The 16,039-nt window shown below is 41.7% G+C and overlaps 1 protein-coding gene across 1 annotated transcript in view; it reads left to right on the plus strand.

Annotated features, from left to right (window-relative positions):
* The window catches only part of LOC137032643 (uncharacterized), a 33,184-nt gene extending 29,261 nt beyond the window's left edge, over positions 1–3,923 (plus strand). Inside the window, exons 5-8 of the mRNA XM_067404533.1 lie at positions 1,138–1,209; positions 1,284–1,385; positions 1,469–1,530; positions 3,912–3,923. Of these exons, the coding sequence (XP_067260634.1) occupies positions 1,138–1,209; positions 1,284–1,385; positions 1,469–1,530; positions 3,912–3,923 (248 nt within the window). The remainder of the gene's footprint in view (positions 1–1,137; positions 1,210–1,283; positions 1,386–1,468; positions 1,531–3,911) is intronic.
* The last annotated feature ends 12,116 nt before the right edge of the window (positions 3,924–16,039 follow it).

Genomic DNA, 16,039 nt, shown 5'->3' on the forward strand with positions numbered 1-16,039 from the left:
AACCTACTAAGTTTGTTTGGATACTCGCTAAAATGGGCATGTTTACATCATTTTTGTGTGAATTTGTCCATTTAGGTGCAAGACTTTAAAGAGAATTTGTGCGAGAGTATTTGTGCACCGTGACGCCGCTCTCTGTGTACGTGCTTCAGATGAACACACAAAAAATGTCCTCAGAACGCAAACGAATTCTCTTTCGCGTCCTACGGATGAATGTTTAAATTGTCAAGGTTTAAATGAGTTTAGTTTAAACACAGATAGCAAAGTGAGCTGTTCAGGTCTCAATGAATGTTCTTTTGATCATCGCTGTTGTAACGTATTGGGAAACCAGAATGCATATCCATCGACTGAAACATACATTAGCTGAATCCGATTGTCTGTTTTACACATTGTTTTAAACAAACCATATTATAGATGCGTGGTCAGATTTGGGATGAACCGCGGTGCAAGTGTGCCGAACCGTGGGTGGAGAACCGAATGGTTAGATTTTTTAGAGCGAACCCCTGGCAGCTCATTATTGAACATCTGGAAGAATTTCATCAAAAGCAACTGCACTTTGTTTTATATACATTTAGATTTTTTTATATGTCATAGATATTTATTTATAGTATTTAGACTATTTTAAAAACAAGCCATGTATGTTTGTATGTGTCTGTGTTTATCATGTGACTGTCATGTGTCCCTCCCTCTAGCTCCTATTGGCTCAATGAATGTGTCAATCAGCTGCTCCTCCAATGGGATGAAGTCAGTGTCCTGCTCCTCTGACGGGGATCAGCTCATCTACAGCTGGACTCTGAATGGAGAATCACTGATGGATGGAAACCCCACCATTGAGCTGAATGAGGAAACTGATGGAAACATCATCTGTAGTGTGAAGAACCACGTCAGTCACGGACAGAAGAGCATTAGAGTAAAACACTGTCCTGGTGAGATTTTAATTCATGAATGTCCACATATTTAAAAAAAAAAACAAACAAACAAAAAAAAACAGGAACAGCAGTGATGCAAAACTGTGAGTTCTCTTCATTCACAGTTCATTCTCGAAACATTTCTGGATGAGAATTAGTTTATTTCAGCCGATCTCAGCAGTAATTTGTGTTGACGTGTTTTCAGTGATTCTGCAGTGATGTTTTATTACAGGATCAACTACTGCAGCAGTGACCTCTAGTTTGACCTCTACACTGACCAGCAGCACACAGACATCAGATCATGGTACGAGTTTAACAGAACACACTACAGGAAACATGATGGATCGATTTTGTTTTCTTTCTAATCGTTGTTTTCAGTGTGTTCAGAGTCTGTGGTGTTTGTGCTGGTCTGGAGTTTTCAGCTGATGGTTCTGTTTGGTCTGTTAGGAGGTTTTCACATCTACATGAGACACACGTCAGGTCAGAGACATTTATGATCATCATTATGGATTTGACATGCAGATATTAAGAGTGTGAAGATGATGATCATGTGATGCTTTTAGGAAAGAAACAGGAAGATCAAAAAGTGAGAATGAGAAGATTTAGAGAAGGACATTGTAACAAGGTTAGTAGATGTGGGAAGAAGGAGGCGGGAACCGGTGAACATTCAACAAAACTTTAATATAAAATAAACAAACAAAACGAAAGTAATGCCGGCAGACCCTCGCGGACGTCTGCCGGCCACACAAACATAATAAAACATAAAATAAAGTCCAGGCCTGGTCCTCTCTCGTCCTTCACTGATGTCGCTCCTCCTTTTATGCCTCCGGAGCTCCTCCGTGAGAGACTCGAGGCCGGCACGCCTCGCAGGCGCGCCGTTCCCTCACGGCTCTCGCCCGCCCTGCTCGTCACATACCCCCAACGCCCCTCGCAGGCCGGGGGGTACCTCCGAGACTGCGCTTTACTCCCCCCCGGGGCCTGTCTCGGCGGCCGCAGCACCTGGGGGTAAGGACAGACGAGACGAGAGAAAGGAGACGGAAGCAAGGGGAGCGACAGGACGAGAGAGGGGAGAGAGGAAAAAGAAAGAAAAAAAAAATGCTGGGTCCGGCTCCCAGACACACTGCCGCTCGGTCCTCAGCCTGCCAAGAGGCTCTTCTTCGCGGTGCCATGCGGTGGCACTGGAAGCGCGGTGGACGGCCCGATCCTCGACCGTCTCCTGGCGGCCGGCGATGGCTCCTCCGACTGAGGGCAGCCGGCAGCGAGTCCCCCGTCCCCTGCTCCTCCCCTTCATGGCGGACGGCAGCAGGCTCCGGCCCACGGCAGACGGCGGCGACTCCTCCGCTCCCTCCAGGTCCAGGACGGCAGCCACCCCACCTCGTCCCAGGAGCACGGCATCCGGGTCTCCGTCCCACCTTTCACAAGGCTCCAGCACCACCGCCTCGGGCAGCCTTTCGCGGTCTTCACTTCCGCGCTGCCCGAACTCCGCAGCACCGCGATCCCCCTCAGCAGCGAGGGCTCTCCGACAGCATGTCCCTCCTTCCTCCCGGGTTTCGGCACCAATGTAACAAGGTTAGTAGATGTGGGAAGAAGGAGGCGGGAACCGGTGAACATTCAACAAAACTTTAATATAAAATAAACAAACAAAACGAAAGTAATGCCGGCAGACCCTCGCGGACGTCTGCCGGCCACACAAACATAATAAAACATAAAATAAAGTCCAGGCCTGGTCCTCTCTCGTCCTTCACTGATGTCGCTCCTCCTTTTATGCCTCCGGAACTCCTCCGTGAGAGACTCGAGGCCGGCACGCCTCGCAGGTGACGCTCATTATCACTCGCGTCACCGGCCTCGCGCCGTTCCCTCACGGCTCTCGCCCGCCCTGCTCGTCACAGACATGAACACACAGCAGAAGATTCATGAGAGCAGCAGCAGATCTCATCACATCTATGAGAAATCCTCTCCTTCTGCTTTCCTGTTTCTATGATGTTTTCAGGCGAACAATTGTAAAGATTTCAGATGACGGCAACTTTGAATCAACACACAAAACTTTCAGATATTAATATTTTAATATTATCCTTTTATTGTAATCATTGAGCACAAGTTGTAATTTCTGCCTAACATGTACGCTGTGTCTGCTTCACTGAAAACATGAAGTTAACTAACAAACATGTACTATATTATAGCTGTATATTACTGCCATATGGATATAAGTGTGACACACTCATCTCTGGCTGATAACAGAATATTTCCTCAATTGTAACATTAAAACAAGCATTTTCTGTAAAGCTGCTTTGAAACAACATGTAGTGTGAAACATTTTCAACTTGAGTTGTAAAAGCTTGAATTCAAAACTGTTCCTCTTGATCTGTGTGTGTTTGTGGTGTCTGCTGTTTTGCTGTTCGTGCTTTTAAACTTCCGCTTGAATTTGCAGTTTTGATTTTTTGATGATGATGTGTAAAACGTTAAGCCACATTTGTACATTTCTTTGCAAAATCTTTGTCACTCTAGAATATTAATATTCTTTAAGAACAGTAAATTGAGTATGTGTTGAAATTAAGATGAACTTTTTGGCATTGATTTAAATGAAAATAAAACTATTTGAAATTAATTTGATTTTTAAAGTTTATTTCATATAATTTTCATTTTAATTAACAGAAAGTGCACATTTATCAAATTTAAACATCTGAAATTTCTAAAGTTATGAAATATTTCAATTAATTTTAGTAAATGAGTCCAGCTGTAACTCGTTTCCTCCTGCAGATGTCGCTAATAATCAGGAAAGTGTCTGTATTTGACACTCGTTATATACTTATATTATTAAACTGCACTACAGAGATTGAGCCTCTCTATCTCCATCTGTGTGTTAAACAGAAAACTGCATGTCGTTTTCTGTAGTTTGAAGTCAGTTGTGTTTCGCTCTTCTGTACAGATCAATCTGAGGGTTTGAGGAATCGGTCTATATATCAAAATGTCATATAATACTGTTATGTATTATATCTGTCGCTGTAGATTATTCCTTAGAAGTTATCCATGAAGCTAGTTTTGATTAGTTAAAATCCAACGCAGCTCCAGAACTCAACACGTCTCATGAGTCTCAGGTCCAGTAAACAGAAGATTGAGTCCAGACGGGCTGAAGAACAGACACTCATGTCTCCATCTGAAGCTGCATCCACACTCTTCTGCTGGGATTGGGCTCTTCTGGAAACTGGACTTTAGAGAAATGATGCTCATCTTTGGACTGATGCTGCTGCTGCTGCAAACTGCTGCATGTGCACACTAAAAACTCCTGGGTCAAAAATAACCCATAATGGGTTATTTTTGACCCAAATCCTGGGTTAAAAAGGGACCAACTAATTTCTGGGTTATTTCAACCCAGAAAAATGGGTTATTCTTTTTGACCCAAATTCTGGGTTAAATACCTGACCCAAATTTTGGGTTAAAAATAACCCAACTTCTGGGTCAAAAGAACAACCCCAATATCTGGGTTGGAATAATCCAGAAATTATTATTATTATATATTATTATTTCAGAAAATAAAACTTACACACTTCAAGCACTTTTACATTTTTATTGCATTAAATTAAATTAAACTCTATAAAAAACACACACTTGGACCTATTTATTTTAGGTCACAATGTAATAACATTAGACATTAGAAAAAATAGAAAAATAAACAACTCATTCTCTCTCAAACATTTGACAACATTCAATAACTGGATTGAACTTGAGGGACAAGATTTTTGATAGTGTCCTCATCTAAGAGAAGAAATGCCTCCTCATCTCTGTCTTCACCTGAAAGACAGAAACCAAGACAACATGAGTATTGTTAATAAGTTGAGACAATTGTGAACCACCGGACACTCTTTGATTATCAAGCTAACAAATAATCATGTATCCTAAATATATCCTTTTAAGGGAATGCTGTCTTATACTAAATTTACACATTTGTCTCAAATAAGTCGTTAATGTATATAGTGACTTAACCATGTGCTGCAATACAGATTTCGTTTTACATTAATTTACAGAAATCAGCTGCTTGAATGAAAATTGCTGATATTATTGGATTTTCAGGTGATATTCTCAATTCATTCAGTTAACGGACGCTCTGAGGTAAAGTGTTCAGACTGCAGAATCAGCAACGGTTGAATTTAATTATACAGTACAATCATAACATAGTACTGACATTATCTTAAGAGTGTTTCCCACAGGATTTTGTGAGACTGTGGTGGGTGGACATCGGTTCCTCTAGGGGGGTCCGGGGGCATGCCCCCCCGGAGGAAAATTTTGTACATTTTAAATTTAAATGCATAAATCTGGTGTATTCTGAGAGCAAAATTATGTGACTAGATCAATAAAGAAATTTGTTCTCTTGTAAACAATTTTGTGCTCTAAAAGTAATTTATTTATTGCTGATGGTAGGGCACATTAGTCATGTACACAACATATAGTAGGCTAAATGATAGTTCATAAGTGGTCAAACATGTAGAGCACACATTTAAACCATTAAAATATGTATGGTTACCTTTGTTGAATTAATTTATCTGTGGGAGCCTGTATCTTTGATTTGTTAACCAATCCAGAATGCACTAAACACACCATCTCATTATAGAGAAAAATAACAAATGAATAAAATATATTCATAAGCTGACCAATAAATAAGTAAACTAGGTGAGTATATAATTCAGCAGCAAAAAAATATTCTAGCCTAAAAACTTTGCACAGTAATTTTATAAATCCAAATGTTAATAAAAAGTTTTAAAATTATTTGTATTCTGAAATGAAAAAAACGATTTATATTAGATTTATATGTAAATAATTAAATGTATTTATATTAATGTAACATTAAAAGGCGCTTATTTTAAATGTATTGTGCAGCTTTTTAATGGGGCAACAAGCTATAGATACGACAGAACAAAATAGGCTATTAATAATCTTTCAGTGTGCAAAACCATGATAATATGAAACGCTTCAAAACAGCAGCACAAAACGCTAATGCGCATCCCGGGTGCAGAATGATGCGCTTGAAGCAATATCGAGTCAGAGCGCGCAGTTGTGCTGCGCATTGAAAAGTTCACGGTACAAAGAGAATCACTGTGTACATCTGACTGTATCTAACAGTTTATTAATCATATGGTTCTTTCATTTTTAAATTCCAGTTATTGTGCGTGTGACACGAATTCATAGTCCTTGTGTTGTGCGATCTGACAGAGATCCTGTAGCCAGAATGATGACATCGTTCAGAAACAGCAATAAACTCCAGCAAGATACAGTCATTTTATGCAAATCCGCATCTCTTTGTATACATATCAAGTATTATAATGGGAATATATCATATTGGAGAGTTTTACCGTGCTGACTGTCGTTACCGAACGTGACGCGCTGTTTGAGTGCTGATGAATGATTGACAGCTGTAGCGGAGGGAAGACAAGTTTCTGACCGTGAACTTATCGATGTATATTTCTTCTGTCCCTCACATGAAGCTATGGAATGGCTTCCGATGACTTTGAATATAGTACACGAACACTTAATTGGTGCTAGTCTACTTGTTAAGGAGACTTAACCAATCAGTGACGAGCTTATTGGTGATGTTGGAAAGGACACTAGGTGGCGAGCTAGGAAACTTCCTGAACAGTCAGCCAGCAGAACACGCAGCACATCGTCCTACATTTAACCTTCAAAGTTTACCTCATATGTGTGCGTTCATGATAAAATGTAAGTTTGTTTACATATTTGTGCTCTTTAGTATAGTTATCTGCTGTGTTACAGCATTGTTTAATGTAAATTATCGAGTTGTTTATCTCCTTCATAATCTCAGCATTCGCGCTGTATTTAAAGCCATAAATATAATAGAGATACAAAGTTATTTAAGTTACTTAAGTTAGTATTTCCTTTATTCCTTGCTTGTGGTTACTTTGTGCAATGTTAACACACTTTAATCAGTTTCAAGTTAATAATATTTGTCGTATTTTCCCGTGGCTCTGCCAATATGATGATGACGCAGCTTTTTCTCAGTCATGGAGAATTCGCGATCCCTGATATATGGGCCTCATGCGCCCTCTAGCGGTTAATTTCGGTAGCGCAGTACAAACCCTGAGGATTGTATTGAATGTAGAATTGCATGTAAATTGCTATTATGTATGTATATTGTGATTATTTATTGTAATATGTCATTCATCTGTTTATTGCAGACCACACACGCAAAGAAATACAAAGTAAAGATGAAAATTCTGAATCCTGTGATGTGTTTTTACTGACACTCTGGGGCGAGCACAATTTCCTGATCAGCACATAGCTGCAAACTCCTTTACATTGTGGTCCTTCGAGCCGGATGTGTGCTTACCACGGAGACAGGATGTCAGAACAGCCTTCCCAACAGAGTGTACGCCTGCGTCGTACAACCCAGCCTCCAGTTTATCTTAGAGACTATGAAGTCCAATATCCTATGCAGCATTCACCTGAGCAAGAAGAGGAACCACAACAAAGTGCAAGGATAAACCAGCCTGACTCTCCGCATTCATGTTCACGTGGTTACAGCATTGAAGCGGCAGGTGGAGTGACGAGTACTCCATTTTCCCAAATGACTGCTGATAGACAACCTGACCGACGATGGTCCACTGCACCGCATGATGAAAGTGATGAAGAGGAGGAGCAAGAGTATGATACTTCACTCACATCTGTAAGACAGAGGTTGGAGGTTCAAGACCTGAAAAGGGAAAATAGGCAACTTCGTGAAGCTCAGATGGTCCTTAAAGAGGAGATTCGGCAGCTACAGTCTATTCATAACAGTATGCAGGACTTAATGATACAGCAGCAACCAGCCTCACTAACTCCACAAGCACCGCAGACAAACCAGACTCCAGTGCCATTACCCAGAACCATGTACAGACCACCTCAGATAGCAGTACCAAGTCCAGCACCACGCATTCCACAACCTACTCCACGCAGAGTTCAAGTACAACCCAGAGATAGCTCCTTTAAGTCAGGTGCTGACATTCACACCTACAAGTCAAGCCCGCAGCCTGCCACTGTTCATAATTCGCCATATTCTTCTCCCACGGGGCGGCCTCAGAGCACTATATGTCCAGAGACATCCTACAGGGGCCCACAACCAACAATTCCATGCTTCACACGCCGTGACCCTAGCGAGTTCTCTCGTTTAAAGTTAGCCCTTGACAATCTGCTCCCTAATGATGCACCTGAGCTCTTTAAGTATCAGGTCCTTTTAGATCACCTGAAGTTTGAAGAAGCACGCCTAATTGCTGACTCATTCCTCAATTCCCCTTGGCCATACACAGACACTATGACTGCACTTACTGACAGGTTTGGAAGACCTCACCAGTTAGCCCTAACTAAAATTGCAGCAGTCATGGATGCCCCTGATGTTCAGCCTGGAGATTTGGCCAGTTTCGATAGGTTTGCCCTTCAAATCCAAGCTCTTGTGGGTCTACTGAGGACATTGGGTCCTGAAGGTAATGTGGAATTACAGTGTGGGTCACATGTAGCCCGTCTACTCACTAAACTCCCACCAGATTTACGTGCATCATTCAGAAGACATATGCCCTATCAATCTGGTGCAGTCTACACTTTACTGGATCTAGCAGAGTGGCTCAAATTTGAATCCTGGTGCCAAGACTGTGAGGATTTAAGTTCAAAGAAGGAACAGAGACGTAAAATGGTGCAGTCAAGATCAAGCCCTGTAGTTAAGTCCAGATTTGCTACTGTTCTACATGGAGCTGATCAAACACAAGTATTATCCCCTCCACACCAGCCCAAGACAGCACAGAAACCTGAACAGAACAGAGTGTTGTGCCCATACTGTGACAATACTGATCATTTCCTAAGCCAGTGTCCCACCTTCCAGAAATTCAGTAAAGAGGAGATGATAAAATGGATTAAAGACAACAACCGTTGCTGGAAATGTGGACGGTCACACTTAGCAAAACATTGCACCCTGAAAAAGCCCTGCCGTCTGTGCAATGGGAAACATCTTCAAATCCTTCACGAAGTTAATGACCGGTCTCAGACAGAGGGTACCTGCCTAGTTAGTTCCACAAATGAGCCCCTGTACCTGGACAGGCCTGAAGGTTCCAAACATGTGTTGCTGAAAGTGATTCCTGTTGTCTTACAACACAAGAACCAAACCCTAAACACCTATGCAGTACTTGACGACGGATCCGAAAGAACCATTTTACTCCCAGCCGCAGTTCAGAAACTTAGGATTAAGGGACAGACTGAGACCCTTGCATTAAGAACAATCCGTCAAGATGTCAAGAAACTTCATGGTGCCTCCGTTTCCTTTAGTGTACGTTCAATATCACTGCCACAAAAGAGCTACCAAATTCAGAACGCCTTTACATCAGAACACTTAAGTTTGGCCGAGCACTCTTACCCGACTGCAATGCTCCAGCAGAAATACCGGCACTTGAAAGGCATCCCTTTGCAGCCCATACACAAAGCACAGCCCCTCCTTCTAATAGGTGCAGATCATCCTCATCTGCTCGCACCCATTGAGCCCGTTCGCCTTGGCCCACCTGGGGGCCCAGCGGCAATTAGAACTAGACTTGGTTGGGTGCTACAAGGCCCAACACGGCTTCTACAGCAACAGCTTCAACCTCAGCAATGTTTGCACCTTTCCGTCACCCCTCAAATGGAAGAACTGTTCCGAAACGTTGAGAGGCTTTGGCAAGGAGATATCATTCCCCACAAAAATGAAAGACTGGTCACACGCTCCAAATTAGATCAGAAGGCAATGGACTTGCTACAAGCCAAAACCACCAGAGTGATGGTAGATGGAGTGATGCGCTATGCCACACCACTTCTGCGCAAAGCCGACATGCCTCACCTCCATGCCTGCAAAGACGCCGTCATGCCCAACCTGAGAAACACAGAGCGGCGGCTAGCTAAAGACCCTGTTAAGGCTACTGCATACAGAGAAGAGATCAAAAGGCTGGAGGAAAGCAATTATGTGGTTAAACTTGAAACAGACTCTGTGACCCCTGAGGAAGAATCATGGTTTATTCCTCACCACATGGTTCATCATAACGGCAAAAACAGAGTGGTGTTCAACTGCTCCTTTGAATACAAGGGGCATAACCTCAACAATTACCTCCTTGCTGGACCTGCACTGGGCCCTTCTCTTCTGGGGGTTCTGTTGCGTTTTAGGGAGCATACTGTCGCGGTGAGTGGAGACATAAAGGGCATGTTTCATCAGGTCCGCCTACTGCCTGAAGACAGGAATCTACTACGCTTTGTCTGGCGTGACCTTGAAACAAATAATCCCCCCAGCATTTATGAGTGGCAAGTGCTTCCCTTTGGCACAGCTTGTAGCCCATGCTGTGCCATATATGCCTTACAGTGTCATGCTCTGGGTAATACCAAGTCAAATGACATCCTCAGATCAGCGGTTGAAAATAACTTTTATGTAGACAACTGCTTAAAGAGTGTAATGTTCTCAGATGAGGCCAAGGAATTAGTGGATGGGTTACGTGAACTTCTTGCCAGTGGTGGCTTTGAGATCCGTCAATGGGCTTGCAACATGCCAAATGTAATTGAACACCTACCTAAAGAGGCTTGTTCAGACAGCACTGAGCTTTGGCTGTCACATGACAAAATTGAACCACAAGAATCGACTCTTGGATTGAGATGGAACTATGACTCAGACATCCTTGGATATAAACACCGGCCAGTGCCGAAAACCACACCCACTATGCGCCACATTTATAAGGTGACAGCAAGCCAGTATGATCCTTTGGGATTTATTCTGCCTTTCACCACCCGTGCAAAAATCTTGATCCAACAGCTGTGGAACAAACAAAGAGATTGGGATGATCCCATGTTACCAACAGACCTATTGAAAGCCTGGAACGAGTGGGAGAATGAGCTCCCCAGCCTTTCTGAAGTTACGCTTCCACGTTGCTATGTCTCAGTAGATATGGACCAACCCAAAGTTACACGACAAATTCATATCTTCTGCGATGCCTCAGAACAAGCATATGGAGCTGTGTCATATCTGAGAACTGAGGACAATAAAGGAAAAATTCAACTTGCATTCCTGATTGCCAGATCCAAAGTTGCCCCGAAACGGAAACAGACTATCCCTAGACTAGAGCTGTGTGCAGCGCTTATTGGTGCTCGACTGGCAAGGCTGCTAGAAACTGAACTCACAATGGAAATAAGCCAAGTGGTCCTGTGGTCTGATTCCACGACAGTCCTTTCCTGGTTGAAATCGGAGTCTTGCAACTTCAAAGTCTTCGTAGGAACTAGGATTTCAGAAATCCAAGACCTTACTGATCAGCATGAATGGCGATATGTAGATTCCCTCAGAAATCCTGCAGATGACCTCACAAGGGGTCGCAGCCTAAAAGATCTTGCATCGCCCAACAGATGGAGTCAAGGCCCAGCATTCTTGCTACAGGCTGAATCAGAATGGCCAGTTATGCCGGTCCTTAAACCACCTGAGGATGAAGTTGAGAAGAGAAAGAGTGTATTCTGCGGTATCACAAGAGTATCAAACCCCTTGAACTCCAGTGAGTACAGTACATGGAATGACCTTGTTGAAGCCACAGTCCAGCACAGTCAAAGTGACCCAAGTCAATCCAGTCCAGCTACAGCTGAAGACTACGTGATAGCAGAACGCCTCATCTTCCAGAATATCCAACGTGACAGTTTCCCAGAGGAATATGAACAATTGAAAGCTGGTAAGCCTGTTTCCAATACTAGCCGATTACTCACTTTATCCCCAGAGTTTGATGAGGCCAGTCAGCTTATACTCGTTGGAGGACGTCTACGTCGTGCTGAAGGTCTAGAATTCCAGACAATTCATCCAGTAGTCCTGGATCCTCACCACCCAGCAACCAAACTGCTCATACAGGACTATGACAGTAAGCTCTGCCACCCAGGAACAGAACGGGTATTTGCCGAAATGAGGAGAAACGTGTGGATACTAAGAGGTCGTGAGGCAATTCGCAAGTTTCAGCACAACTGCATCGAATGTCGCAAGTGGAAGGCCAAAGCTGAGATCCCTAAAATGGCTGATCTACCTCCAGCCCGTCTAAGACTTCACAAACCTCCCTTCTTTAGCACTGGGATGGACTGTTTTGGGCCCTTCCACATTAAAGTAGGACGGCGCTGTGAAAAAAGATGGGGTATAATATTCAAGTGTTTGACCACTCGATGTGTACACATTGAGCTCCTCACATCTATAAACACAGATTCTTTCCTTATGGCTCTGAGGAGATTTATTTCACGCAGAGGCACCCCATCTGAACTGCTTTCTGACCAGGGCACCAATTTCCAAGGTGGAGAGAGAGAGTTAAGAGAAGCTTTAACAAACTGTAGCACAGAGCTTCAACAACATCTGGCCAAACAAAAAATCACATTCCTCTTCAACCCTCCTAATGCTCCTCACTTTGGTGGCACCTGGGAGAGGGAAATCCGATCTCTCAAAAATGCTCTACGTACAGTAGTTGGTTCACAAACAGTGACAGAGGAAGTGCTTCATACAGTGCTTATTGAGATAGAGGGAATTCTCAATAGCAAGCCCCTAGGATATGTCTCCTCCAATATAGCTGACCTGGATCCAGTCACCCCAAATCTCCTGCTCATGGGGCGGCCAGACAGCTCTCTACCTCAAGTGATGTACCCCGCAACTGAGCTTATAGGACGACGTCGATGGAGACAGAGCCAAGTCCTCACTGATCATTTCTGGTCAAGCTTTATGAGACACTACTTGCCTAACCTCCAGTTACGACAGAAATGGCATGCAGAAACTAAACCCATTACAGTTGGATCTGTTGTAATGTTGATTGACCCTCAGCTACCCCGTGCCCTCTGGTTAATTGGTAGAGTAGTCAGGACATTCCCTGGGGCGGACGGACATGTCAGGTCTGTAGAAATCAACGTTAAAGGCAGGTTATATACACGGCCTGTTGCCCGTCTCATTCCCTTACCAGAGATTACCGAGGATGATGGCACAAAACCCAACTGACACTTAGTAACTTGGATACAGGAACAAATATGCCCCTGCATATTTGGGGGCGGCGATGTTAAGGAGACTTAACCAATCAGTGACGAGCTTATTGGTGATGTTGGAAAGGACACTAGGTGGCGAGCTAGGAAACTTCCTGAACAGTCAGCCAGCAGAACACGCAGCACATCGTCCTACATTTAACCTTCAAAGTTTACCTCATATGTGTGCGTTCATGATAAAATGTAAGTTTGTTTACATATTTGTGCTCTTTAGTATAGTTATCTGCTGTGTTACAGCATTGTTTAATGTAAATTATCGAGTTGTTTATCTCCTTCATAATCTCAGCATTCGCGCTGTATTTAAAGCCATAAATATAATAGAGATACAAAGTTATTTAAGTTACTTAAGTTAGTATTTCCTTTATTCCTTGCTTGTGGTTACTTTGTGCAATGTTAACACACTTTAATCAGTTTCAAGTTAATAATATTTGTCGTATTTTCCCGTGGCTCTGCCAATATGATGATGACGCAGCTTTTTCTCAGTCATGGAGAATTCGCGATCCCTGATATATGGGCCTCATGCGCCCTCTAGCGGTTAATTTCAGTAGCGCAGTACAAACCCTGAGGATTGTATTGAATGTAGAATGGCATGTAAATTGCTATTATATATGTATATTGTGATTATTTATTGTAATATGTCATTCATCTGTTTATTGCAGACCACACACGCAAAGAAATACAAAGTAAAGATGAAAATTCTGAATCCTGTGATGTGTTTTTACTGACACTCTGGGGCGAGCACAATTTCCTGATCAGCACATAGCTGCAAACTCCTTTACACTACTTATTTTGCTCTATGTCTCCCACTTTTGCCATATAAAAGAGCGCAATGGGCTATATGCACGGAGCGTTCTTTAGAACTTCCGCGTTAATAATAAGCCAGCTCGAAAACTTCCGGTGAGATGTCATTTGCTGGTGTGTTGAGCATCAGTAGTGTAATACTTAGTTTATAATCAGAATATAGTCACTTAAATAGTCAGGCATAGCATTAATTTAGTTATTCAAACGTAAGACAGCATAGAAAATAAATGAATAAAGACGTAACTCAATGTTCCTCCTCGGCTAAATTCAATTCGACCATTAGTTTTCACACTTTTATGTGAAAAAAGCTTCAAAAATTAAATATTTATTGTCAATTTAGTTAGATTAATTGAATAAAATGTGTGTTTTCACAAGTGTGCTGAAATCATTGATCTTGCACTGCACTGACTGACAGCTGCTGTGATTACAAAGGGAGAGCGCGGTGCTCGCTTTCTGTGTAATTAATTCACAATAAAAGTTATTGTTTTTCATAAGATTTTGTGAGTATTTCATACTTAACATTGACAAAATGTTTTTTCAAACCTAGTTATTTTATAATGTTTAATATTTAGTCAAAAACGAAGTGAAAAACGTTTAGAGGAAATGGCTGATATGTGCGCAAATAAATGCTACTTTGCCGCCACCTGCTGGTTAAAGTGCTAATTACTGTCTTTTTTATTTTTAAATAAGTGTTTTCTATCAAATGTTAAATTTCCTACATTTTTAAACGTTCGGTTTTACAATGGGGACAATCTCAGAAGGATGAACAAATAATGTTTGTGGTCATCGCATTAAAAATAACATTTGAAGTGCTGGGGAAAAAATGTGTGTGCGTGTCTAATTACAAACAGGGCATTTTTAAATAGTCCCAATAGCTTCGTCTTTATTGCAATCAATAAAACTGGTGTATTGGCAAATTAGGTAAATGTAATAACTGCATTAAAATATAAATACAACATTAAAAAGTCAACCATAGATGGTTTTGTGTCGATGTACAACGACTACAGAATGAACAGCTAACAGTTCACCGGAAGTGCTCGAGCTGGCTTAACGACAACCAGGAAGTAACCCGTGCATATAGTCCATTGTAAGTTCAGAAGACGCCAACTTTGGATCGACATGCAAAACTTTCAGATATTACCCTATAATATTTTAATATTATCATTTTATTGTAATCATTAAGAGCACAAGTTGTAATTTCTGCCTAACATGTACGTTGTGTCTGCTTCACTGAAAACATGAAGTTAACTAACGAACATGTGTAACCCCTCACCCAGGTCCTACTCGCCCTGCTCTGCGTGGGCCTCAAACCTGGGTCCCTGGCGTGGGAGTTGGACGCTCTAACAAGGAGGCTAAAAGCTGCAACCCCTAGTGTCAATCGCTAGAGCATCTCTTGAGATCAGAGGAGTGAGGTTTTACTCGCACAGCAACTACTAGCTGGCCTCCGTTACACTTGTACTGTATTATAGCTGTATATTACTGCCATATGGATATTACTGTGACACACTCATCTCTGGCTGATAACAGAATATTTCCTCAATTGTAACATTAAAACAAGCATTTTCTGTAAAGCTGCTTTGAAACAACATGTATTGTGAAAAGTTTTCAACTTGAATTGAAAAAGCTTGAATTCAAAACTGTTCCTCTTGATCTGTGTGTGTTTGTGGTGTCTGCTGTTTTGCTGTTCGTGCTTTTAAACTTCCGCTTGAATTTGCTTTTTTGCTTTTTTTATGATGATGATGTTTAACATGTTTAGCCACATTCATGCTTTTATCTTTACAAAATCTTTGTCACTCTAGAATATTAATAAATATTCTTTAAGAACAGTACATTTAATCTGTGTAAGAAATTATGGCATTGAGTTAAATGAAAATAAAATGATTTGAAATTAAACTTTTTACAGTCAAAAAATGCAAGCTTGTTTTTTTTTAGGTTTATTTAATATAATTTTCATTTTAATTAACAGAAAGTGCACATTTATCAAATTTAAACATCTGAAATTTCTAAAGTTATGAAATAATTCAATTAATTTTAGTACATGAGTCCAGCTGTAACTCTTGTTTCCTCCTGCAGATGTCGCTAATAATCAGGAAAGTGTCTGTATTTGACACTTATTAAACACATTATAGACTTAATTTTATAGTTTTTTTGACCGATTTAAAACTGCACTACAGAGCTTGAGCCTCTCTATCTCCATCTGTGTGTGAAACAGAAAGCATGTCATGTGGAGTAGTTTGAAGTCAGTTGTGTTTCACTCTTCTGTACAGATCAGTCTGAGGGTTTGAGGAATCGGTCTATATATCAAAATG

This window comes from Chanodichthys erythropterus, chromosome 1 (genome assembly GCF_024489055.1).
Source record: "Chanodichthys erythropterus isolate Z2021 chromosome 1, ASM2448905v1, whole genome shotgun sequence".
NCBI lineage: Eukaryota > Metazoa > Chordata > Actinopteri > Cypriniformes > Xenocyprididae > Chanodichthys > Chanodichthys erythropterus.